The sequence below is a fragment of the Candida pseudojiufengensis genome, assembly GCF_024610245.1.
Source record: "Candida pseudojiufengensis strain CBS 10847 chromosome Unknown scaffold10, whole genome shotgun sequence".
In the NCBI taxonomy this organism is placed as follows: Eukaryota; Fungi; Ascomycota; class Pichiomycetes; order Serinales; family Debaryomycetaceae; genus Lodderomyces; species Lodderomyces pseudojiufengensis.
In genome coordinates, this window is record NW_026261540.1 from 394,856 (window position 1) to 419,947 (window position 25,092).

The window sequence follows — 25,092 nt, forward strand, 5'->3', positions numbered from 1 at the left end:
TATTAAACTTTTGTACCAAATGTTCTATAACCTATACGTAATTTTGATCTAAAACTATCACCATCAACATATGTACCCATTAACCATCTATCACCACCATTTGAATCATTAAATTCATTTCTTGAATGTAAAGTTCTTCTATTTTCAAATATAACACAAGTACCTTCTGGTAATTTTATTTCATAATGATTCTTTGGGTCATTAATGAAATTTTCAAATAATTTAAAACCTCTTATAAAATCATCAAATTCTGAATAAGATTTTGGATCATTTTCTTTTACTACTCCTTTTTCAAATGGACCTTGGAATGGAGGTGAATAATTTATTGCATGAATTTTAGGGAAGTTGGGGTTAGTAATTTCTTTATCTTCTATAATTAATGGTCTTTTAAAATAATAATATTCATTATTATTATCATAATGATAAGTTATTGGAATTTTAGTCAATGCATCATAAGCTTTTGGATCTTTTTGTTTAACATAGTTAGCAGCTAAAAATGAATCACAAAATATATTTTCACCTCCTAAAGTTGAATTTTGAATAGCATGAAGCATTTGTAATCCTGGTGGTGATTCATAATATAATAAATCCATATGTAATGGTAAAAAAGTATTTGTATAAGCTATATTTTTTGCTTGATTTTTTAAATTTTTAACATCAAATAATGATCCATAAAATGTCTTTTTGATATATCCAAATTTATTAGCTAAATTAGCAATTGGCCATTCATTTACATTTGATTCATTCATTTCGTTTAATTTAGGGTGGGGAATATCATTGATGAAACATAATCCATATTTATTTAAATTATGTAGTGCTTTAAAAAATGTTTCATCATTATTTAAAAATTCTTCATATGTATGGTTGATAGATTCAAGATTTGATTCTAATTCAATTTTATCCCAAATTTTTCTATCATTATCAAAAAATTTTCCTTCTCTATTTAATATATTATTGGAATGTTTGAGTAAAAATGATAATGGATATTGAGAATTTATAAAGTTACCATTGTTATTCCATTCAATGTTTAAGGTTGGTTCCTTCCCATTGGTTATTCTTGGTTCACTTTTTATCGATAAGTTTGTTGCTCCTTCAGCCGTTGTAAACAATTTTTGACTGGTTGCTTCATCAATTGATTCTGATGATGTGCATGAATCTCTTAAAAAGACGTTTTTGAAAGTGTATTGTTTATCATTTATTTTCAACGAAATTTCGTTGTTGTCATAATTCAAAACAGAGAGACTCAGGGAATTGAACCTTATCTGACTAAAATTGATCTTATTAAGTCGCCTTAGCATCTTTTCACAAACAGCGAGTGAATAATTTTGCAAGTGATTTGCAGTACTTGTGGTTTGACTCGAATTTACGAACTGTCAAATCCGGGGAAATTTTTTCTGTGAGAGAACCAAAATTGATCAGCTTATTTTTTGGCTGCAAAATAATATTTCAATCGATAATATAAAGTTGCATGAGACCAAATAATAATGCAGCAATTAACATCTCAAATCACATAACAGCTTCAAAATATCGTCCTTAAAAAAGTTTATAAAAACTCATTTTTCTAATTATAATTCAAATGTATAAAGATTTTTAAATTTTAAGTCTTTTGCAACAAAATTAATCAAAAACAAGATGATATTTATTAATTTATTTTTAATTATTGTTTGTCAAACTGTAATAGCTATTGATAATATTCCAATTTTTAATTTCAATGGTAATTACAGTGATCCTGACTGTGAAGATTGCGATAGTGCTAAAGCTATGGTTTCTAGAACATGCAGTATTTCAACACAACCTACTCAAGTATCAGAAATGAAAGAACTATTTCAATGTATTTGTCAATTACATGATGATTTTTTTGATGACTTGGCTGATTGTTTGAAAGAATGCAGAACATTTGGTTTAACTAGAATGGATTATGATGAAGAAAGATTACGTCGTTATTATTGTGATTTTGCAAGTCGTTTAAATTCAATTACAGATGAAGCAGGAAGTGCTAGTTTTGATAGTATATTAAGTACTATTTTATCATATACAAATCAACCAGGTGCTGGTAGAACTACTGACGGTCAAACACAAGTTGGAACAATCACTACAAATGACAATACAATGGTTGGAATGGGTACTCAACCTACTCAAGAAGTAGATACTCAACAGACTGAAACTCCACGTACTCAAGCAATGAAAACAACAACAGAAACACAAACTCGTGACTCAGGCAATTCAAAGCAATTTGCACCATCAATCATATCTATTGCATTATTTATTTTGATAATAATTTGAGCTTAACTTTCCACAGTTACCATAAGGAAGAATCAAAAAGTTGTTGCAAATTATAATATCTATCACTCTATAAAGTGTGTAACTTATAGTGTGAAAAGTATCGACAAGACAATAAAAATGACAATGATTTTATGTTAGTCTACTTAATGTTAGCTCTACCTAGTAATTAATAATTACGTAGAATTTAGTGTAATTTTTTGTATTGTGCTTATTTGTTAGTGGAAAGAGAAAAAAAAAATATTTGAAATTTCGCGTATTAAATCTCTCTCTCTCATACTTAAGGATTGTTATTACTGTATTAACATTGTTATTAGTATTATTTATTATAAGGAAGGAAGATTTATATTTTGACAACCAATTATCATATATTAACCACAACTTTGATACCAGTTGATCAAGTATCAATTGTACATATATCATATCATTATAGCATTTATTAGTCATTTAATATCACGCATTATAGCATAGTCATTCATTATTTCATTTGTATTTATATTTCATATGTCTTTTTAATAATAAACAAAGTTTGAATAAGAGATTGGGTTTAAAAATAAAAATATAAAATGGATGAATCTAATGAATTCTCAACCAATTCAGTCAAATCTAGTAACCCAACAGTATTCAAAAAGAAATTCACATCACTTTTAAGACCAAGACAACCTTTAAAAGAAACAAATTCTAATTTACCAATTTTACCTGGGAAACAAAATCATAGAAGATCATCTACAACTTCACCAAAGTATAAAATATATAAACGAACTACACCTAATAAAGAATCACAATCTACTGAAGAGAATGTTTCATCTGTCGAAAAACCATTTGGAAGATCAAAAACTGAAAATTTTACATCTCAAGGAAAAAATACACGAGAAAGTCCTTTAAAGAATTTAGTTTATTCAGCTTCTGATGATCAAAAGGATAAAAATGTTGAGATTAAAACTCCTACGAAAGAAGCAAATACTATAGAGACGACGACTAAAAAAAGAGAAAGAGAATCAGAAGGTCAAACTGGTCATCTACGAGAAAGTCTAAGTGCTTGTTTAAAAAAACGTAAACTTCATGATGTTATGACAAAACAAGACTTTACCGAATTAAAAAATTCATTTTCAAGAAGTATTGAAAAAGTTTTAGAAGAAAGACAACGATCTTCAAGAAGTAATTCACCAAGTTCTAAAATTAATTCACCTAGATTTAATACAGTGCAAGTTTTGAAAACTAATGATGAAGAAAATAATCTTTCTGATCAAAAGGAACTGGATAAAGAAGAATCTATAATTACAAATCCATTTTATGATCCAAAACCTATAACTAAAAAGAGAGAAGTAATAGTAATAGATGACGAGGATAATGACTTGGAAACAGGAAGTAAGGATAAAGTTGATAAATCATCACTTAAACCATCCCGATTGATTAAACTCAGACCATCTCCATTGATTGAACGCAAACCATCCCCATTAATCGAGTTAGAAAAAGAAATTCAACAGCAAAGGGCACTGATGGGAAAACAAGTCAGTCTAAATGACGGCAAGCCAAGACCGTTCTTGAGTTCATTGTTAAAATCAAAAAAAGTCTCTGAATCCGAAAATCAAAAACATGTTCCAAAAGCTAGTCTTGGGTCTCCAATTGAAATCCAACAACGTCCATCTATAGCTCAAAACAAACCTTTACAGCCGTTAGATTTGAACACAAATTTGCATAATAGACAGGACTTGCAAAATGATAAAATTAAAAAACAAAAATTAAACCATCAACAAGATCATCAATTACAAAAGCAAGAAGAAGAAAGATCAAGAAAATATCTCCATGCTCAACAACAACAACAACAGCAACAACAACAGCAACAACAACAACAACAACAACAGCAACAACAACAACAACAGCAACAACAACAACAACAGCAAAGAGGAAATACTAGACTAATTGGAGAAGAATTACTGCAATGGCAACAATCTTGGAGAAAAATAATGAAAGAATCAATAGTATTTTTTGAAGGTTCACATGATGTACAACTGATGGAATATAAAAAGGCAATAAAATATTTAAAATATGTTGGATGTGAAATTGCTCCATTTTATAAAACTGATGTAACTATATTAATATCAAAAAGATCATATGATGATAAATTTACATATCCTAATAATGATATTTTTTCAAATGTTTCAAGATTTAAAACAAAAGTATGGAGTTATGAAAAATTATTTAGATTTATGAAAAATTTAGGTTTAAGTAATAATGTTGATGAATCAATTAATAAACATAATAATATTTTACAACCAACAAATACAAATACAAATTTATATAATCTTTTAAAAGAAGAAAAATTATATGGTTCAACTGATAGAGATCCAACTGCAAAAAGAGATGATTTTCATTATTTTGGTAAAAATTATTTATATGTTTATGATTTAACTCAAGTTGTTAGACCAATAGCCATAAGAGAATGGAATAATGAATATCCTATTTTAAATTATTCATTAGATGGAAAATGTCCATTTATATTTGATCCATCAGATCAAAATCTGGAAAAGAAAAAATTAAAAAGATTAAAAAAATTTGAAGCTTCAAAATCTCATCGTCAAGCCTTGAGAGTTGCAACTGAAAAAGTTATAAATGGAATTTCATTATCACCTAATGATTTTACTGAAACAAGTACTAGTACAGATAAAGTTGAAGATTCTTCAAATAATAATGAAGAAGAAATTGAATTTGAATTTAGACAACCACTAATTAGAAATTCATCAAATATTCAATCAAAACAAGTAGATACAATGGCTTCTGGATTTAATGGAGCTTCAAATGCTTTACAATTTTCAATGGATTCAAGTTTAAATAGTACTGCATATGCAGCAGGTAATGGATTAGGACCATCAATATCTCATGTTACTTCTAAAAATTTAAATAATTTAAAAAGAAGAATATTTATGAAAAGAAAAACAACAGAAATTATAAGAAAAGATAAAGAATCAACTCCAGGTTATTGTGAAAATTGTCGTTGTAAATATGATTGTTTTGAAGAACATATTTATAGTAATAGACATAGAAATTTTGCTTGTGATGATAGAAATTTTCAAGATATTGATGAATTAATTTCAATTTTACATAATGAGTATTGAATTGAGTCTATAGAATTTGTTTGTATTATCTAAATATTCAATAAATTAGAATTATATATTTTGTAAGGTAAGCTTAATGGCTAAGTATGTGATTTCAAGTTATTACACAAAATCTTAAATGTAATATCACTTGCATGTTTGAAAAATTTTAAATACTTTGCAACAATAACATTATCTACAATCTTATTACCATCCACTTGTCAATGTTTCATATATCGAGTAGATCATGTTTGAAACGAATACTACTAACGCGAACGTATTCAGATATACTAAATGATATACGAAGAGTTGCAAACTCAAAACCAACATCAAAACCATCAACTATTTCAAATTCAGATAAACCAAAAATCAACAGATTTGCACAACAATATTCAAAACCAAAACCTCAAATTTCAAATAATAGACCGGCAAGACCTAACATAAGTAATAGAAATGGAAATTATGGAAATAGTAGGCGACCTCATTTGCAAAATAGAGATTCAAATAATTCAATAAATAAACAATTCACACCTTTAAATGGACCACAATTAACAAAGGAAGAGATAGAAAGACAAAAATTAATAAAATATCAAGAATTACGAAGACAAATAGAAAAGGGAGATACAAAAGATCAACAGCACCGAGATAATGAAACATTCATACCACAGCGAACTACAAAATCTAGAAAATTTCGAAAATTAAAAGAACGTAAAAAACCAATTGTTAAAATTCAATTACCTCCTTTCATTTCAATTGCAAATTTAGCAATGATAATGCAAGTTCCAATAAATGATGTTATTAAAAAGACTCAAGATTTAGGGTTTGAAAATGTAAGACATTCATATATTTTAGATAAAGAAAATGCTAGTTTAATTGCAGATGAATATGATATTGAAGTTGAAATTATATCTGATAATAATAAAAAAAATGAAAATGATTTATTTTCTGATCCTATAAAACCAGAAAATTTAAAAGAAAGACCACCAGTAGTTACAATTATGGGACATGTTGATCATGGTAAAACAACTATATTAGATTATTTAAGAAATTCATCAATCGTAAAAGGAGAATTTGGTGGAATAACTCAACATATTGGTGCATTTTCAGTTATAACTCCTGAATCCAAGAAAAAAATTACATTTTTAGATACTCCTGGTCATGCAGCATTTTTAAAAATGAGAGAAAGAGGTGCAATAATAACAGATATTATTATATTAGTTGTTGCTGCTGATGATTCAGTTATGCCTCAAACTATTGAAGCTATAAAACATGCCAAAAAGGCAGGAGCTCCAATAATAATAGCTATAAATAAATGTGATAAACCTGGTATTAAAATAGATAAAGTATTAAGTGATTTATCATCTCATAATATTGATATTGAAGATTATGGTGGAGATACTCAAGTTGTTCAAGTATCAGGAAAAACTGGTTTAAATATGAATAAATTAGAAGAAGCTATTATAACATTAAGTGAATTACAAGAATTTAAATCTGAATTTAATGGTATTGCTTCTGAAGGTTGGATAATTGAATCTGAAGTTATAAAAGGAATGGGTAATGTTGCTACTGTATTAGTACGTAGAGGTTCTTTAAAAAATGGTGATATAATAGTTGCTGGCAAGACATATTGTAAAATAAAAGGTATGAAAGATGAAAATGGTAAAATTTTAAAATTAGCAGAACCTTCAACTCCTGTACAAATTTGGGGTTGGAAAGGTTTACCAGATAGTGGAGATCATATAATTCAAGCAAAAACAGAACAAATTGCAAAAAAAGTTATTGAATTTAGACAAAAAAGATCACAAGAAATTCAAGCTTCAAGAGATATAGAAAATATTAATTTAAAAAGATCAGAAGAAATAAAAGAAGCTGAAAGATTGGAAAAATTAACTGAATTGAAAAAAGCAGGATTAGATTCAAGTGAATTAGAAATTAAAGAAGAAGATAAGCAAGTTAAATGTAATTACATTATAAAATCAGATGTATTTGGATCTTCAGAAGCTATAAAAGAAAGTATTGATGGGTTAGGTAATGACGAAGTTAAATCAATAGTTATATCTAATTCTGCAGGTTTACCAACTGATAATGATTTAGATATGGCAAAAACTTTTGGAGCAACAATTTTTTGTTTTAATTTAAAAATTCCTAAACCCATTTTAATAAGAGCAGAAAAAGAAAAAATTAAAATTATTGAACATAATATTATATATAGATTAATTGAACAAGTAAATGATGAATTAAATTCTCATTTAAAACCAAGAATTGAAACTAAAATCTTGGGAGAAGTTGAATTAAAAGATATTTTTACTATTACACAAGGTAAATCAAAAATTAAAATTGCTGGATGTAAAGTTTTATCAGGTATAATAAAAAGATCATCAAATGTTAAAGTTTTAAGACAAAAAAAGGAAATTTATAAAGGTACATTATCATCTTTAAAACATATTAAAGATGATATCACAGAAGCAAGAAAAGGAAATGAATGTGGTCTAAGTTTTTCCAATTGGAATGGATTCGAAGCTGGTGATTTGATTCAAGTTTATGAAGAAATTGAACATAAAAGGTATTTGTGAATAGTATAGGGATAATTATAGATTTAAATACTTGTATATATTATTGGATAATCTTGCGGTAATAGAAAATTGACTGCAAATTATGCTACCAAACACACTCGTTTCAAAACATCATCTCTTTAGCTTAATCTTTCAATTTTCAAATATTTGACTTTAAAAGAAATAACTTATCCTTAAAACAAAAGAACAATGTCATCACAAGAAGAATATTCATCAGATGAAGAAAGCATCTATGATTCTCAAAATAAGAAACAAAAAGTATTATTAGGTTTTGTAGATGGACCAATAACTGAAAAAGATAAACCAACAATAGAAGATACATTTTTAGGATCACAACCAATATGGTTTTATGAAGATTCAAAACCCGCGGAATCAATGTTAATATGTGATAATTGTAAATCGAAGTTATCATTATATTTACAAGCTAATTCACCATTAGAAAATACTTATTATGATAGAATAATATATTTATTTGGTTGTAAAAATTCACAATGTTCTAAAAAAAAGGGAAGTATTAAAGTTATCAGAGGTATTAATAAAAATGATGAAGTTATTAAACGAAATAAAAATGCTTTGGATGATATGGATGATCAATTAAATCAATCTGAAGATAAACAGAAACAATTGAGTGAAGAAATTACAAAAAATTTATTTAAAAAAAATGATGATGATGAAGAAGAAAAGACAAAACAAAATCCATTTGGAGGATCAAATCCGTTTGGTGATTCTTCTACTAATCCGTTTGACTCAAATTCAAATCCATTTGATAAAAAACCTGAGAAGAAACAAGAAAATTCGAAAGAAGTATCGACACAACAACAACCAAAAACAAAAACATCATATGCAGAAATTGCATCTAAAAATGCTCCACCACCATCAAAACCATCAAAATCTATAGAAGGAGAATTACCAGAATATCCAGGTAATTTCATATATATAGAATCAGAAAAATTAAAAAAAGATAAAACAACAGATGAAGAATTAGCAAAATATAAACATTTAATAGAACAATCACAAGAAAACGATGATGATGAACAACTACAAAAAGGTAGTTCTAAAAGAAGAGAATCATCATCATCAGCAGTATTAGATCCTCAAACAACAAAAATTTCAAATATGTTAGATGATAAATATTTTGAAAATTTTTCAAATAAAACAAAATCAAATCCTGGACAAATTTTAAGATATGATTTAAATGGTAAACCATTATTATATAATGGTAAAGATGATATTGCAAAAATTTTTCTACTGGAACCTTTTAATATTCCCAAACCATCATATAATCCTTCAAGTAGTAGAAGATTTGAATTTCAATTAATGCCAAATGCTATAATGAATTTAGAAGATTTAAATAATAACACTAACAAAAATATAAAAGATATTTTAAATGGTATGAGTTGGGGTACAATTATAGTATGCACTGATTTTGAAGATTATATACCCGATGAAATGTTTGATAAGAATAAAGTTGGTTATATACAAGAATGGTGTGGAGTTCAATGGGAGGAAAGTGTATAAAATTGTTACATTTGTATAGAAATATTGAATCACAAGACTTTATATATATATCTCTTGAATCTTCAGGATTTCTAAATTTAGAATATCCAATATACCTCTATCTATAGACGTATTGTACGTTTGAAGGAGAGACCTTTCACCCCAAATTGATTTTGTACTTTGTATAAAGATTATTTAAATCAAGTCAATTGTAACACAGATCAAATACAATCCAACATTTTTATAATAGCAAGGATCGAACTTTTGTGACTATTGATATGATCTTTAGCTTTGGATACACAAATTTAGTTGTTACATATTACACAAGCAATGGAGTGGAAGTAAGGGAAAAGAAAAAATTTACCCATACTTTAGTCTAACTCATCTACCATTTCAACTTAAAGCTTCAAGTTGTGATATGAAACAGCTTCAAATCACATTCTATTATGAAACCAGTTGATTAGAAAAATGATTTACGACAATACCAACCTGTTACTATTAATAATACGCGTACCTTTTTTTAATAATAAAAATAGTTACACAAAAATCGGTTATGATATATTTTAACAGTCTAATTTTATTATAAAGTTTAGTAAATAATACGTCAAAATTAACTTAGGCTAATGCGCAATCATATTAAGTAATATTAATACAGTATTTTTTTTTTGGTCTAAGTACATCATTTCTCATTAAAATGAGTCGAGCGGTGTAAATGTAGGTCGATGTAGGTCCACCAAAATTTTTTTTTCTTCGAATAGTATAGCCCACAGCGGTAATACGTCTATCTCTGTAATTATATTGAATCTTGAAAGACTTTTTGACAATAGAACTTCTAATGTTGCATTTGTCAGTGGTGGTAGAAGAGGTAATAGTAGTAGTGGTAGTGGCTCTCGTAGTATTGGATGTGGTATAGTAATATGACATCATTCTGCTATTAATTGTTAAGACTAAATTAAAACAATAAATTTTGTAACACAAATGAAACCCATTACTTACGTATTGTATTAAAGAGAAAAAAAGATAATAAGTATGATGATTGTGACAGATTAAAATCAAATTTTATAAATTTTTACAACAACTCCTTTCAAATTCAACATTCAATAAATAGATTAATATATTTTCATATTTCACATTAGAAAACTAATCTAATCAAGGATTAGTTGATCATTCTACATATTTAACATCTTACTATCGCTTACTACTATAAAAACAGTCAAACTGTCTTATCTAGATAACTATTTTTAATATCGGATTATCATACATCACCAACATTAAATCAACCGCTCAATCATAACTACGTTAACATTAGACATTAGCGACATAGACAAATCACACCACTAGAACATTAGACAACTAGACTGAAGTATAGATATAGATTAATTTGAAACTCCACATAAATGTCTAATAATTATTCCTCATCAAGTGATGATGAAGGAGGTTTTAATTCAAATTCTTCAAATAGATTTCATATTCAATTACCTCAACAACAATTAAATTTAAATGAAATTAGAAAACAAAATCAAAAAAAAGATAATTCAAAATTTACAAAACAAACTTCATCAAATTTTATAAAAGTTTCAAATAAATTAAATAATAAAAAAAATGTTAAATTTCCTGATTCTTATACTCCAAAGGATCCAAGATCATCTATGAATTTATCAAATACTTCACAAATATCCTCTGATGATGATGATGATGAAAATGAAGAAGAAAGAAGATTTTACAATGAATCAAGTAATACACCTAGATTTCAACAAGGTCAACAAAATTTACCACATTTTCAATTTAATTCAGATCAAATAAAGAAAAATAATAATCAATTACTAGATAGTTCAGATGATGAAGATTATACTGATTTTCATGATCAAACTCATACAAATTTTACAAATATGCAACCACCTGAACATTTTTATAATACAGACTCATCTGATGATGAAGAAGAAGATAGTAGAAAACGAGACATAATACATACAGATGATGATCCTTTATCAGATAAACCCGAAAATCCCTTACAAGACCCACCACCTCATATTTATGATCAACCAATACATAAAACAACAACTTCATCATCAAGAAAATCTGTATCTTCAGATCCAAAAAGAAAATCATCATTAAAATCAATTTTATCAGGAGAAAGTAAAAACACATCAAATAGTGGAAATGGTCCTGGTGGTATTAAAGGAATACTACGTAAAATGTCATTAGCTGATCATATACCATCATCTGATCATGATATATCACAAAATGATACATTTTTAGGTAGAGTATTTAGTATGGGACATAATGGAATATCAGGAGGTGGTTTAGCACCAGGAGCATCAAGAATGACATCAAATGACAAAATTCCAGAAGAAGATGAAGAAAAAAGAGTTGGATTTGCTGAAAATGAAAATGATAGAGATAATGCTATTGAAATGAAACCAATAGCAAATTTTGAAGAATTAAGTGAAGAAGCTAAAAATTTAATTCATCAACATATACCTGATTCGATATTACATTCAAGAGATTCAAGTGCTGCTAATAGTACCGATATTACACCCGTAGTAAGTCAAGAAAATTTAAATAAAGAAAATAAAGAAGGTAATGATGATGATTCATCAAATAATTCAGGATCAACAAAAAAAGATGAAGATGATGATGCGAAAAAAAATAATCCATTTTATACACCAAATCCAGATTTATTTTTAAGAGGTAACCATGATGATGATCAAGAACATGTTGATCAAAATGATTTTTTACAAGATGTTGATGGTGATTATATAGAAAGACCAAAACATGTTCAAGCTGGTGTATTAAGTTCATTATTGAGATTATATCAAAATCCAAATGAAGGAAAATCATCAAGTTCATTAAGTCAAACTCCAACTAATTTAAGTGATGAATATAGTATGTATTCATCAAAACCACAAAGTTCTTCACAAATGGATTTTAATAAATTTAAAAATGGAATGTCTGGTGTAAGAAAGGGAATAAAATCAGCACCTGGAAAAGTATTTAAAGCTGCAGGTGGAGGTAAAAATAGAAAGAGTGCAACGTTTGATAAAGAATTAAATGATCAAACGGGATCAGGTAGTGATACCGAAGGTGGTGGATCTGGTAATGGTGGTACAGTAAGTAATGGTGAAAAATTTACAAATGATACATCATTACCATCGTTCCACAATGCAAAACCAAAAATGCCCAAAAAACGAACAACAGACTCAAGTAATATAAAATTAAAAAAATTAAAACATAATAGAAAAGCAGAAAGATTAAGAATAACAGTTCATATAGCAGATATTTTACAAAGACAAAGATTTATAATGAATATGTGTAGAGCATTAATGATGTTTGGTGCTCCAACTCATAGATTAGAAGAATATATGATTATGACATCAAGAGTATTGGAGATAGATGGACAATTTATGTATTTTCCTGGATGTATGTTAACATCATTTGGTGATGCAGCAACAAGAACTTCAGAAGTTCATTTAGTTAGATGTTCTCAAGGTTTAAATTTGGGGAAATTAGCTGATACTCATAGAATTTATAAAGCTGTTATTCATGATTTAATTGGAGTTGAAGAAGCAAGTAAAAAATTAGATGAATTGTTAAAAGAAAAAAATAAATTCCCACCATGGTTATGTGTATTTTTTTATGGTTTAGGTTCATTAGCTGTAACACCTTTTGCTTTTGAAGGTGGTTGGATTGATTTACCTATAAGTTTTGGAGTTGGATTATGTGTTGGTTATTTACAATTTTATTTAAGTTCAATGTCTCATTTATATTCTTCAGTGTTTGAAGTTAGTGCAGCAATTGTTGTTGCATTTATATCAAGAGGTATTGGATCAATAAAAGATGGAAATTTATTTTGTTTTAGTGCTATAACTCAAGGTTCATTAGCTTTAATTTTACCTGGTTATATTATATTATGTGGTTCATTAGAATTACAATCAAGAAATTTAGTTGCAGGATCAGTTCGTATGTTTTATGCAATTATATATTCATTATTCTTAGGTTTTGGTATTACATTAGGTTCTGCATTATATGGATGGGTTGATCATAATGCAACATCACAAAATTCTTGTTTACCTGGACATTCAATGAATGATAAATTTCGTATATTATTTGTACCATTATTTGCAATATGTTTAGGATTAATTAATCAAGCAAAATTTAGACAATTACCAATAATGACAGTTATAGCATGTGTTGGTTATATAGGAACATATTTTGCAGGAAAACATTTTAGTTCAGTAACTGAATTTACTGCATGTATTGGTGCTTTTATAGTTGGTATATTGGGGAATTTATATTCAAGAATTTGGAAAGGTATGGCAGTATCAGCAATGTTACCTGCTATTTTCGTTCAAGTTCCTTCTGGTATTGCTTCTAAATCAACTTTAATTTCAGGTTTACAACAAGCTGATCAAATTACAAATAAAAATGGTACTTCAACAACTACAACTACTGTTACTGACGGTTCAAGTTTAAGTTTTGGTGCTACAATGGTTGAAGTATCAATTGGTATTTCAGTTGGATTATTTGCTGCTGCTTTATTTGTTTATCCATTTGGTAAAAAGAGAACTGGTTTGTTTACATTATAGGTTAGGAGACGAATGGAGTTAGAGAATAGTATAGAGTAATAGAGGAGACAAACGAAAGAATGAAAAAGAGTGCATACGATGAAGGTATTTATAGAAATTATAGGATTAGAGGGATAAAAGTAAACGGATTATTTATAAAATTAGAAATATCTTCGAAAAATATTCTCTTGAACTCTAAGGAAATTAATTTAACCCATTTGAATATTTATATAAATTTAAAAGCCTACAAGATAATTTGCTTACGATGTTTACTGTTCCGTTAAAAGAGCTTAACATTGTCAATGGATACTAAAGAGTAAAATCTCTACGTTGAATATTATCATACGTTAATTATTTTAACTCATGTGATCATTTAATAAGTTGATTGCAAATATTTTTATCCAGCTCTTAAGGGTGCTCAATAGTAATAACCTAGTTCATATCTTTCTTGCATGTCTCATAAACTCTTTGTATGCAAACAAAATATTGATTGAGGTTGAACATGATTTTTTCAGTTAATTGTAGGTATCCTATCCATTTTGTAAAGGATCTTTTCAATTGAGCTTCAAACTATAAGAAGAACCTAATTTACATCAAAACCATTCAAATGATATTAAATAAATTTGGATCATAAATTCATGAAAAAATGAATGAACAACGAAAATACTTACAAGCCAATAACAATTGAGTCCTCAGAACACAGAAAATCACCTCCCAAAATACGATCACAACAAATGAAATATTCAAAGTATAAAAGCTATCCTTGATTCATGATTTAATTTGGAAATTTCTTTTGTCGTTGCCTTCTTTCTTCTTCCAGAAATTGGTCAGCAACCTTTGTATATATTTTATCGTGAATAAGATTTCTTACAATGTCTCAATTAGTTGATCATATTTCGAAAGTTGATTTCTTTATTCCATGACTTTGTTGTTATTAATTTGTAAATACCTTCGTTTTTTTCTTATGTTTTTATTCTTTTATTGATATCTGATTTGATTTTTTGCTTAACACCGATTGTTGGTTTTCCATATGATTTGATTCTTGTTGTATTGTTACTTGACCGTTTAAATTAGTATCCTCCTATTTGTGAATGCTATTTTGAAAGTACTTCTATTTTTTTAGTCTGTGAGAAACAAATTCATCAATGGAGAAAGAATATAATAAACACAGGGAAGAATTAATTTTAAATACAAGAGATCAAGTGTTAATTCATCGAAAAGCAAACATTTTTACTTCAACATTTAAAATGACTAAACAATCCAATTTATATTTAGGTCCTTATTCAGTTATTAAAGCAGATCCAAATCAACCAAATAATTATCTTATTGAATAGGTCTTTCACCGGATTATGATAGAAGTTTTAATGTGAAACATTTAAAAAAGTATAATGCAACCAATTTACAATATTTATCAGAACCTCCTCCTCCAAATATTAATTATTTGAGAACATTTGCTAGACTGGGGAAAATTGCTGCTATGGTAGGTTTAAATTTAACTGCTGGTGTTGTTGCATTTGCATTTGTTGATTGTGATTCAGCTCATGCAGTAATATTTGATATTGAAGATGCTCAAAAAGCGATTCCAAGTGATTATTTAAAAACTTCAAAAATTTTTCTTCATAGTCCTTAAAAGCCATTTTCCCTTGTTTTAGAGAATTTAAATTAAAAGATCATGAACATCAATGATAAGTTAATTTCTTTAAAACAAGGAAAAATGGCTCTTAAGGACTATAAAGAAAAATTTTCACAATATCACCCATATCTAATCCCAATCGTGGTATAATCAATTTATAATTTTTGAATCTTGATCCGGAATTTTCTCATCAAAATGGAAGTGCTGAAAGAAACCTATACAGATCAAGGTTAGATCAAGGACACTATTATTTCATTGATGTAATCTTATCCAAGATAGTTGTAGGTGTAATATGCAATAATATAGAAGCAATGACCATTGAGTTTGGCCAGAAACTGCTTGGTAAACGCGAATGAAAGAACAATTTCCTAGATTTATCCTCCATCAGTGTAAAGCCTCTTTCAGCACTCCCAATTTGATGAGATGTATGGGAATTTGTAAATAAACGTCCAATCCCTTTGGATACAAAGAATGAACATAAGTTTGAACCAATAAACTGACCATCATTATCGTTTTTAACACACCTAACCCCAATTTTTTTCCTATTGAATTTAAAATCGGATGTGCTTGAAATTTTGAATCAATTGAATTCTTAAATTTACCAATCCGAACCAATCCTTGTTTGTTGGGTGCATGTAGGTTCAACTAGCCAGACCCTTTAAATTATTTTTTGAAGCAGCTACTCCAATCTTCAATACCCTTTCTTGAAAACAGATTATTCATTTTATCCAAAATATTCAAATGCCATGTATCACAATTATTATAAGTAACAAACAGGGAATATTCTGTTATCCCTTTTCTTCAATGCTGTTGTTGAAGATAGATAATTATTGATCTTCATTTGAGCAATCTAATTACTTACCGTAATCACTGCCCGACAATACCAAAAGTTATAACGATGAAGAAATGAGTACAGTAAAATCTAAAATTTAAATTATCACAAAATTCTTAACACCTTTTTATCGCGATAAAGTAAATACAATCTACTCTTACAAACAGTACCATCAATCATATACTTAAAATCAAACGGGACTAACAAATCAGAAAAAGTAATGATTCAACAAAATGAAATATCAAAACTCTTAAAAACCACGCTAACAAATCCAAAATCAAATACAAATAATCAATTAAATAAATTTAAAGGAATATCAATATCACTACTTTCAAAAACAGGTAATCAATTAATTACAATAAGTACTACACCAAACACAGAAGAGGACCTAGATATATCAATAGATCAATTAAAAATATATTCATTAATTTCTTATAATTCTATAATTTCTTCAAATTTAAGCTGGAATATTATAAAATTTAATAAATTAAAATGTATAATTCAAAAAATTCAATTACTGGATCATAAAGATCAAGATCAAGATAAGGACGAAGAAGATGATCTAATATATTATGTTACTTTATTCTATATTGATTCTAATGATATTGATAGTGATAGTATAGCGAAGTTAAAAATTGATTCATTAAATAATGTATTAATTGATGGGTTTAAAGGGTATAGATAGATTGATTTCAAAATAGGGAGAAAAGCAGAGTAAAAATTAGTTATTTAAAAGAATATATTATTGTATTAGATGAATTAATAAGGAGAACTATTTGTAATTAGCAAAGACAGTCGAAAAAGTACTTGAAAATGGTTTAAATTGATTGGTGTTTGATATAATGACTGTAGTTGTATAAAAAATAATGCTATGATGAATTCACGTATGAATAAGTTGGTATTAGTGAATAGGTAGTGATTGTTAATCTTCTCATTTAGTGATCATTTCTTCATCTTGTTCTTCTTCATCTTCATCTTCTTCATCTACATCTTCAACATTTTCATCCATTAAACTTTCTTCATCAAAACTTTCATCTTCATCACCAGAATCAACATCTTCATCTTCGTCTTCATCTTCATCTTCCTCTTCCTCATCTTCTTCTTCTTCACTTTCATACCAAAAATCTTCATCAATTGGTTCATCAATTAAATTTGAATTTTTCATATTTGGATTACTATAAGCATTTTCATTATCATCAGGCATTATAAAATCTTCAGGAATATCTTTTTTGGATCTTAAAACTTCCTTTGTTACTTTTTTTTTATATTCTTCAAAATTTTTTCTAAATTCAACACTTGCATCAATATTTGCAGGAGAATTACCATTTGGATCATCTAATAAAGAAATAATTGAAATTAATACACTTTCAACAGTTTGTGCTGGTGACCAAGTTTCACTTTCTGGTTCATCAGAAGTTGGATCACCTCCTTGATGTAATATACTTATACATAATCTACCATCTCTATAAATATTTGGATGATATATTGCAGGAGTAAATCTAAAACTTGGTGGTGAGAAAGGGAAATCTTGAGGAAATCTCATTTGACCTTTAAAATATCCTCCATGATATAAAGAATCTGGATTTAATACCATTACTCCAATATTCCATAAAAAAATATTATCATCATCTAATTCTATATAGAAAGATGGAATTCTTTTTTTAGGATCAGTTAAATCTTTAAATTGTCGTTGTAAAATTGCTGCTGCTGATTTTGAACTCATTTTTTGAAGTTGTAAATATTATTTGTGTGATGATGAAGTGAGGTGAAAATGATAAATTTGTATGTGCTGTTTTCTGTTACTATAGTAGTTGGAAATTTGTAGACTTTGATTTAGTTATATATATGTGAATGTGAGTTTGATGAAATCCTCTTGTGATTTACTTGTTGAGTGTTGTTATAAATATAAAATTGTTATTAAAGATAAGAATTGTGTAATGATTTGTAGTGTGATTTGTATTAATGAGCCTTAATGAGTCGTATCTTTTTTGCTCTTGTATGCGGTTATTATGTTTGTTATTCGTACTTCTGTAGTTTTAAGCTTGTTTGAAGTGAGAAGTGGTTGTAAATGTTTGTTGTAAATGTTTTAATAAAGTAATAAAGTAATAGATAATAATTAAGTAATTAATAATTTATTAAATTTGTTGATGATTTTAATTTTGTTATTTTTTCTTTTGTTTCTTTTTATTATTTATAATATATACGTACACTTAAGTATAAATATGAGTATGAGTATGAGTATGAGTATGAGTATGAGTATGAGTATAAGAAGATAGCTTACTAATGTATGATTTATACGTGTAGTTCACCGACAGTTTACAATAAAGACTGGTTCAAGAAAGGCACTGCACAATTAAACGCGTTGAAAAGTGCTAATCTATGTTATAATTTCATGATAATAAATTGAGGTGGCACACCTCGTTTCATATTTGATTAAAGAAAAGAGCGAGAAAAAAATTAAGCAGTCATAAACCTCTCGCTTTAATTTAGTACTAAATGAACCGTACTTTTGGCGATAGAGTCATTCCCGGACGGACGCAATCTGTCGACCTGGGGTTTTGATTTTTTCATTAGATTAAAAGTGAAATTACAATTAAATAATTTGGTTAAATTTGCTGTGTATATCATCTCATTTATTGTTATTCAAAATAAAATTCAAGAGTCATCCGGTCAAATTTCTCTCGTAAATAGCATATGATAAGGCAAGGCATTATATGAAATATTCTTGATGATCTACCATAGTTTAACAGAGGCATTAAATTAATATATTACTATGACTATTGAAAAAGAAATTTCTAGTTCGGAATTATGAATTGGAGTGTTAATTAGAATTATATAGCGCCCTATATCGGTCTAGATCTTTTTAGTTCTCAAACATAATCATTATCTCAATTCGGAAGTATAGGGACCCTAAATAAATTACTTTATACGTTTAGTATGACTAAAAATTGAAAGGATTGAATCATATTTGATACTGATACTGATTTTAGTAGTTATCATTCTCATCTGATTACCTCTCCAAGATTTAAAAACAACGTTTACTTTATTGTTTCAATATACTGAAGAGTACTCATAAAAATTCCAAATTTCACCCATAGAGTTTCATGTATCAACTATTTGAAGTGTCAACGGTTTTGGGGAGCGATAATGATTTTTTTGGAATGTAGGCTTGACGACTCGGTTTCATATATAACGATTTTTAAGGTCGTTTGAGCGTTAATTTGGAGAAAATTATGTATTTACACAGTCAACTCCACCATTAAACATAACTTAATTTAGTTGGAAAAGCAACTACTGCTTGGCAACACCCACTTGGCTCCTCGTTTGACGACCAGTCATTTTACTTTAGTTATCATGTCACATTTAGTCTGTTATCGTTACCTCCGACTATCGCTTGTAAAGATAAAAAAATTACGCTTTTATGCAGGTCGCGATCTTAAATTTATTTATCTGATCTATGTTTCAAATTTAAGCAACCACATTTATATCAACTATATACCAACTTTCCTTATTAGACTCAATATAAAATTAAATCAGCCACATCATAACAAATGATATGAACCAGAAATATAAATATAGCATGTTCTCAACTATACGGTGTTTTGCAACATCTTCAAATTCAATAAATCATTATCAACTATTAGAATTACCAATAAATGCATCATTAAAAGAAATAAAATTACAATTTAAAAAATTATCAAAAAAATATCATCCAGATTTAAATCAACATTTATCAGAAGATGAAAAAATTTCAAATACTGAAAAATTTGCAAAAATGGTAGAAGCTTATGATACTTTAAAAGATATTAAACGTAAACGACAATATGATCAAACATTAAGAGGATCACCTAATGGAAATGGATCAAGACGATCTAATGAATATAATCGATATTATGGAGAAGCAAAATATTATTCAAAAAATGGTACAACATATACAACAGCATCAGGATTAAATACAAAAAGACATAAAGTAAAATATGCAACAAATGATTATCAAACAACTCAATCAAAATTTTCAGGTCAACATATAAATCATGATAAATTTGATGTACCACATTTTGATTATGATAAACATTTAAATAGAAATTTAAAACATGAACAAAGAATTTTAGATAAATATTTAGATGAAAATTTAAAGAAAAAAATTTTAAATCAATTAACAAAATCTGGTAAAATTAACATATCTGAAGAATTAAAAACAAAACATTTATTACGTCATGTAAATCAAATAAAAGAAAATGATCATTATGAATTAGGACCTAAGATTAAGAGTCAAAAGAAAACTGTTAATAATTATCCAAATGTAAAATATGGTGGGAGTACAAATTATAGAGGTGCTGCTACATATCTGAATTTATATCAAAAACCTGTAAATGATGATGATAATCCATTTATTAAAGTTTTTGCTGCATTAGGTGCTGGTACATCATTATATATCTTATATAAAATAATAAATTAAAGATTTAAAGGGAATTAGGAATTAAATAATGTTTTTATTGGTTCTAACGATCTACTTCTCCAAACACTAAATCCATTGTACCAATTATAGCAACTGCATCAGCCAATAAATTACCTCTTGCAATATGATCTAAAGCACCTAAATGAGCAAAACCTGGAGCTCTAATTTTACATCTATAAGGTCTTTCACTTCCATCACTTACAACATATACTGCCATTTCTCCCTTTGGAGCTTCTATAGCAGTATAAGTTTCACCTTGAGGTACAGCATAACCTTTTGTAAATAAAAGGAAATGATGAATTAAAGCTTCCATATCTTCTTTCATTAAACTTCTTGGAGGAGGAGAAATTTTATAATCTTCAACTTTAACAGGACCTTGAGGCATATCATTTATACATTGAAATATTATTCTTAAAGATTGACGAAATTCAACCATTCTTATTAAATAACGATCATAACAATCTCCATATAATCCAACACCAATATCAAAATCAACTAAATCATAAGCATCATAAGGTTGTGATTTTCTAATATCAAATGGTATACCGGAACCTCTTAACATTACACCAGATAATGAATAATTTAAAGCATCATCAGCACTAACTACTCCAACTCCAATAGTTCTTTCTTTCCAAATTCTATTATCAGTACATAATTCTTCAATTTCATCAATTCTATCACCAAATTGTGTTGCCCACATATATATATCATCTAATAAACCTGCTGGTAAATCTTGTGCAACTCCACCTGGTCTAACATAAGCACTATGTAATCTTGCTCCAGAAACTCTTTCATAAAATTCCATTAATTTTTCTCTTTCTTCAAATCCCCATAAAAATGGTGTTAAACCACCAACATCCATAATATGAGTTAATACGGACATACAATGATTTAAAATTCTTGTAATTTCTCCAAATAATGTTCTAATATATTTTGCTCTTAATGGTATATCAATATTTAATAATTTTTCAACAGCTAATGCAAATACTTGTTCATTTGTCATCATAGAAACATAATCTAATCTATCAAAATATGGTAATGCTTGCATATAAGTTTTACTTTCAATTAATTTTTCAGTACCTCTATGTAATAAACCAACATGAGGATCACTTCTTACAATTTCTTCACCATGTAATTCTAATATTAATCTTAAAACTCCATGAGCTGCAGGATGTTGAGGTCCAAAATTTATTGTAAAATGTCTTATCTTGGTATTTTGTTTTTCAACTTTATCTGGTGCATCTGATTTATCCCACAACATATTTGTTTCATCCATTACTTCTGTAAAAGTAGTTTTTCCAAACATTCCTGGAGGTTTTGAATATTTATCAACTTTTTTACCCATTGCATTTAAAGCATTTGATGTGGTTGCTTTTTGTTGTTTTTCTTCTATTGTTAATGGTGTTGAAGATTCTGCATAAGATCGATATTGTTGTTTTGAAAGTATGCTGTGATTAAATTTGACATTATTTAGTCTTTTTGTTATTAAATTAATATGATTTGATGGTTTTATTCTTAACATTTTGCGGTATATGAGTATGATTTGATGCTAGGAGAGATAGTTATAATAAATGAAAATGATAGTGTATTAAGGGACTGGTTGAATAGTTGAGTAAGTGAATAATTGAATTGTCTTTGAATGTCTCTATGATTAGTTAGTTTTGATATCTACTGTTTCAATTGATGGTATGTATGAAAAAAAAAATTATGTACTATATCAGTGCTACCAGATATATAGTAATAATAAACTCTTTTTATTTAATTGGTTATAACCGTAAGTAGTAAAATTAGAACAGAGACACGACCTAATAATTGAATAATTGAAGTGAACACAATTTCAAAAGTGAACAAGATATTAAGAGTTAAAACCAACTCAATTATTCATTTACTCAACCATGCCAGCTGACCCAACTAACAATTCTAGTTTATTATTAGTTGTGGAAGTAAAATTATGATCTGGGTTGTTAATGACCGGAATTGGTGTTCCATGCAATGATAAAACCTTGTGTCAGCCAGGATTCAGATTTGAAAATCTTGTGTCAACCAGGTTCCATCAATTTCAAGTCTGAATTCTGGTTGACACAAGATTTAATCATCAGTTGTGATAATAACATTCGGGTATGAACTTGTTGAGATCGACAAAATCCTCGAAACCATCAATTTTCAGAATCGAAAATAGATGAAGATATAACTCGACCTGATAACTTACTCACTGGAGGAACATATTACACATGGACACATGAGAATGTACTTTTCAAATTCATGAAAAGCTGAACTAATAACAAGTCCAATACAACAATAACACTTTTAAATTACATCAAAGATCAAAGCCTTGAAAATGAATAGATGCAAGTAATAAATAGAATTAATGTTAGTAACAGATGGAAGTAATCCGTTCGAGCTTTTCGGACATAAAAATAGGAAAGAGTCAGAACAAGTTCTAATTTTCAACCTAATTTTCAATTCGGGATGGATCATCACCAAAACGAATTAATTTTTATTTCGGTCTTCGTTGGTTTAGATTGGTTTGACTTATTTATACAAAGCAGTGATCAACGGAAAGGAATTGGTTTTTTTTTTTAGACTTAATTCTGAACAGTTTTGTCGTTATAGTTGAGGTATTTCTGTGATGGTTAATTGATGATTTATGTCTTAAAGGTAAGGTGTTTCTTCAATGAGCAAGTCTTAAATTCACGTTCTTCATAAAGTGAATTACATGGCCTTTGGCTTTGCAGTATGTACAGAACTCAAATTTCAAATAGTTCGAACAGAATGGGCTGGTCTAGCAAACTTAACATCGTGACCTATGGCTTTGCAGAATGAATAGAACTCGAAGTCTGAAACTATGTTTAGCTTGTTTGACCAGTTTATTTACTTCGAAATATTTGGAATTTTGAGCTCCTTTGAATTCAATAAGATATTGATGTATCAAAAGAGGGAGAGCCAGGATCATTATCAGAGTAAAAATTAATGTTTGACAGTGATTTCAACAAATTAAGGAGAAGTATCACAAGTAATTGATGAGTGAAAGAAATTCAAACTATTAAATTTTGTACCACCTTGATAGGAAATTTGAAAAATATGATACAACTTAAGTTTAGTAAAAAGCAGCTATCAAGTGCCCAGTCAATAGTGAAAAAGAAACCGGGATTTATTCCTATCGTCAAAACTATAAAAAGAAGGATTTGGGTTTTAGACTGATCATTAGGTCAGCTACTGTTCGTTTTGGACTTTCTTAGGTTCACATCTCGTCCACCCAATTGAATTGCTTTAGCTGTCCAGTTGAGTTTGCTAGTTGGATAGATAATTGGATAGATAAAGCAAATCAATTATGCAAACATCATTCTTGAAAATGTTCGAAGTTAGATCTTACCAAGAAATAGAAAGAATTTGATTTTGAGTATACATATGAATGAATAGCAATTAAGTGTCATTTGAATGAGTGCCATCAATATATTCCTGATCTCGGTTTTGCATCATTCAAAAGGAGCCCTCAAAATATTATTCATGATGCAATTCCGAAATAAATTGAAGTAATTGAATTAAATCTGCATTATTGACTGATCCATTGTTATATTACCCAAGATTACAAAGTTATATCGAAACTGAAGTAGTCAATGGACACTTCAATGAATCAGTCAATATTGCAGATTCAATTCAAGACCACGAAAACCTTGATGAATTTCATTACGAAGTCCATTTCTTTCCACTTTTATAAGTAACACATCATAAGATTTCCAATAAAACGGTATAATTGGAAGTTGATCTATGCTATCGTGTAGAATATTTAATTATCAAATTCAAACATGACTATTTCTCCCTATACCCAAATTTGCAAAAGAAATCACTGAGGTTGTTGATCGATTAATACTCTGTTTATTATAAAAAATTTCAGCCTCTGTTGTCTTAAAGTCATTCCAAGAAGTAATTGTCTCTATATACGTACATCAAAACCTTTTCATCGATCCATTTTGCAACTCCATATTTAATATACAGAGTCGTAAGTTGAGAAATTAAATCAAGGGTTGTTAATTTTGTATTGTTTATGTAATAAATGATCAACTCAAAGAAAAAAAAAAAAAAAAAAAAGTCCTAAAAAAAAAACACGTCTTGAAATTCTCGGTTTAAATTAAGACGTGCTTTGATTTTACAAGTGCT

At 28.1% G+C, this 25,092-nt stretch overlaps 11 protein-coding genes across 11 annotated transcripts; 8 read left to right on the forward strand and 3 right to left on the reverse strand. All coding sequences in view use genetic code 12, as the record gives it.

Moving 5' to 3' along the window:
* Positions 1–2: 2 nt before the first annotated feature.
* On the reverse strand, positions 3–1,298 carry KGF55_005098 (uncharacterized protein; the record flags this gene model as incomplete). The annotated part of the gene is made up of 1 exon (XM_051760075.1): positions 3–1,298. One exon carries the CDS (start codon positions 1,296–1,298, stop codon positions 3–5), a length of 1,296 nt encoding a protein of 431 aa, XP_051612261.1.
* Positions 1,299–1,632: 334 nt separating this feature from the next.
* Positions 1,633–2,283, forward strand: KGF55_005099 (uncharacterized protein; the record flags this gene model as incomplete). Its single annotated transcript, XM_051760076.1, has 1 exon — positions 1,633–2,283. One exon carries the CDS (start codon positions 1,633–1,635, stop codon positions 2,281–2,283), a length of 651 nt encoding a protein of 216 aa, XP_051612262.1.
* Positions 2,284–2,846: 563 nt separating this feature from the next.
* On the forward strand, positions 2,847–5,396 carry DBF4 (protein serine/threonine kinase activating protein; the record flags this gene model as incomplete). Its single annotated transcript, XM_051760077.1, has 1 exon — positions 2,847–5,396. The coding sequence occupies one exon, from the start codon at positions 2,847–2,849 to the stop codon at positions 5,394–5,396; it is 2,550 nt and encodes an 849-aa protein (XP_051612263.1).
* A 203-nt stretch (positions 5,397–5,599) lies between these two features.
* On the forward strand, positions 5,600–7,948 carry IFM1 (translation initiation factor 2; the record flags this gene model as incomplete). The annotated part of the gene is made up of 1 exon (XM_051760078.1): positions 5,600–7,948. One exon carries the CDS (start codon positions 5,600–5,602, stop codon positions 7,946–7,948), a length of 2,349 nt encoding a protein of 782 aa, XP_051612264.1.
* A 189-nt stretch (positions 7,949–8,137) lies between these two features.
* KGF55_005102 (uncharacterized protein) lies at positions 8,138–9,466 on the forward strand (the record flags this gene model as incomplete). The annotated part of the gene is made up of 1 exon (XM_051760079.1): positions 8,138–9,466. One exon carries the CDS (start codon positions 8,138–8,140, stop codon positions 9,464–9,466), a length of 1,329 nt encoding a protein of 442 aa, XP_051612265.1.
* Positions 9,467–10,842: 1,376 nt separating this feature from the next.
* KGF55_005103 (pheromone-regulated protein) lies at positions 10,843–14,031 on the forward strand (the record flags this gene model as incomplete). The annotated part of the gene is made up of 1 exon (XM_051760080.1): positions 10,843–14,031. The coding sequence occupies one exon, from the start codon at positions 10,843–10,845 to the stop codon at positions 14,029–14,031; it is 3,189 nt and encodes a 1,062-aa protein (XP_051612266.1).
* Positions 14,032–15,257: 1,226 nt separating this feature from the next.
* KGF55_005104 (uncharacterized protein) lies at positions 15,258–15,640 on the forward strand (the record flags this gene model as incomplete). Its single annotated transcript, XM_051760081.1, has 2 exons — positions 15,258–15,285; positions 15,345–15,640. The coding sequence occupies 2 exons, from the start codon at positions 15,258–15,260 to the stop codon at positions 15,638–15,640; spliced, it is 324 nt and encodes a 107-aa protein (XP_051612267.1).
* A 744-nt stretch (positions 15,641–16,384) lies between these two features.
* On the forward strand, positions 16,385–17,160 carry KGF55_005105 (uncharacterized protein; the record flags this gene model as incomplete). Its single annotated transcript, XM_051760082.1, has 2 exons — positions 16,385–16,391; positions 16,694–17,160. 2 exons carry the CDS (start codon positions 16,385–16,387, stop codon positions 17,158–17,160), a joined length of 474 nt encoding a protein of 157 aa, XP_051612268.1.
* A 246-nt stretch (positions 17,161–17,406) lies between these two features.
* On the reverse strand, positions 17,407–18,198 carry CDC34 (SCF E2 ubiquitin-protein ligase catalytic subunit; the record flags this gene model as incomplete). Its single annotated transcript, XM_051760083.1, has 1 exon — positions 17,407–18,198. The coding sequence occupies one exon, from the start codon at positions 18,196–18,198 to the stop codon at positions 17,407–17,409; it is 792 nt and encodes a 263-aa protein (XP_051612269.1).
* A 1,857-nt stretch (positions 18,199–20,055) lies between these two features.
* On the forward strand, positions 20,056–20,934 carry KGF55_005107 (uncharacterized protein; the record flags this gene model as incomplete). The annotated part of the gene is made up of 1 exon (XM_051760085.1): positions 20,056–20,934. One exon carries the CDS (start codon positions 20,056–20,058, stop codon positions 20,932–20,934), a length of 879 nt encoding a protein of 292 aa, XP_051612270.1.
* A 43-nt stretch (positions 20,935–20,977) lies between these two features.
* On the reverse strand, positions 20,978–22,456 carry NUC2 (Nuc2p; the record flags this gene model as incomplete). Its single annotated transcript, XM_051760086.1, has 1 exon — positions 20,978–22,456. One exon carries the CDS (start codon positions 22,454–22,456, stop codon positions 20,978–20,980), a length of 1,479 nt encoding a protein of 492 aa, XP_051612271.1.
* Between the last annotated feature and the right edge of the window lie 2,636 nt (positions 22,457–25,092).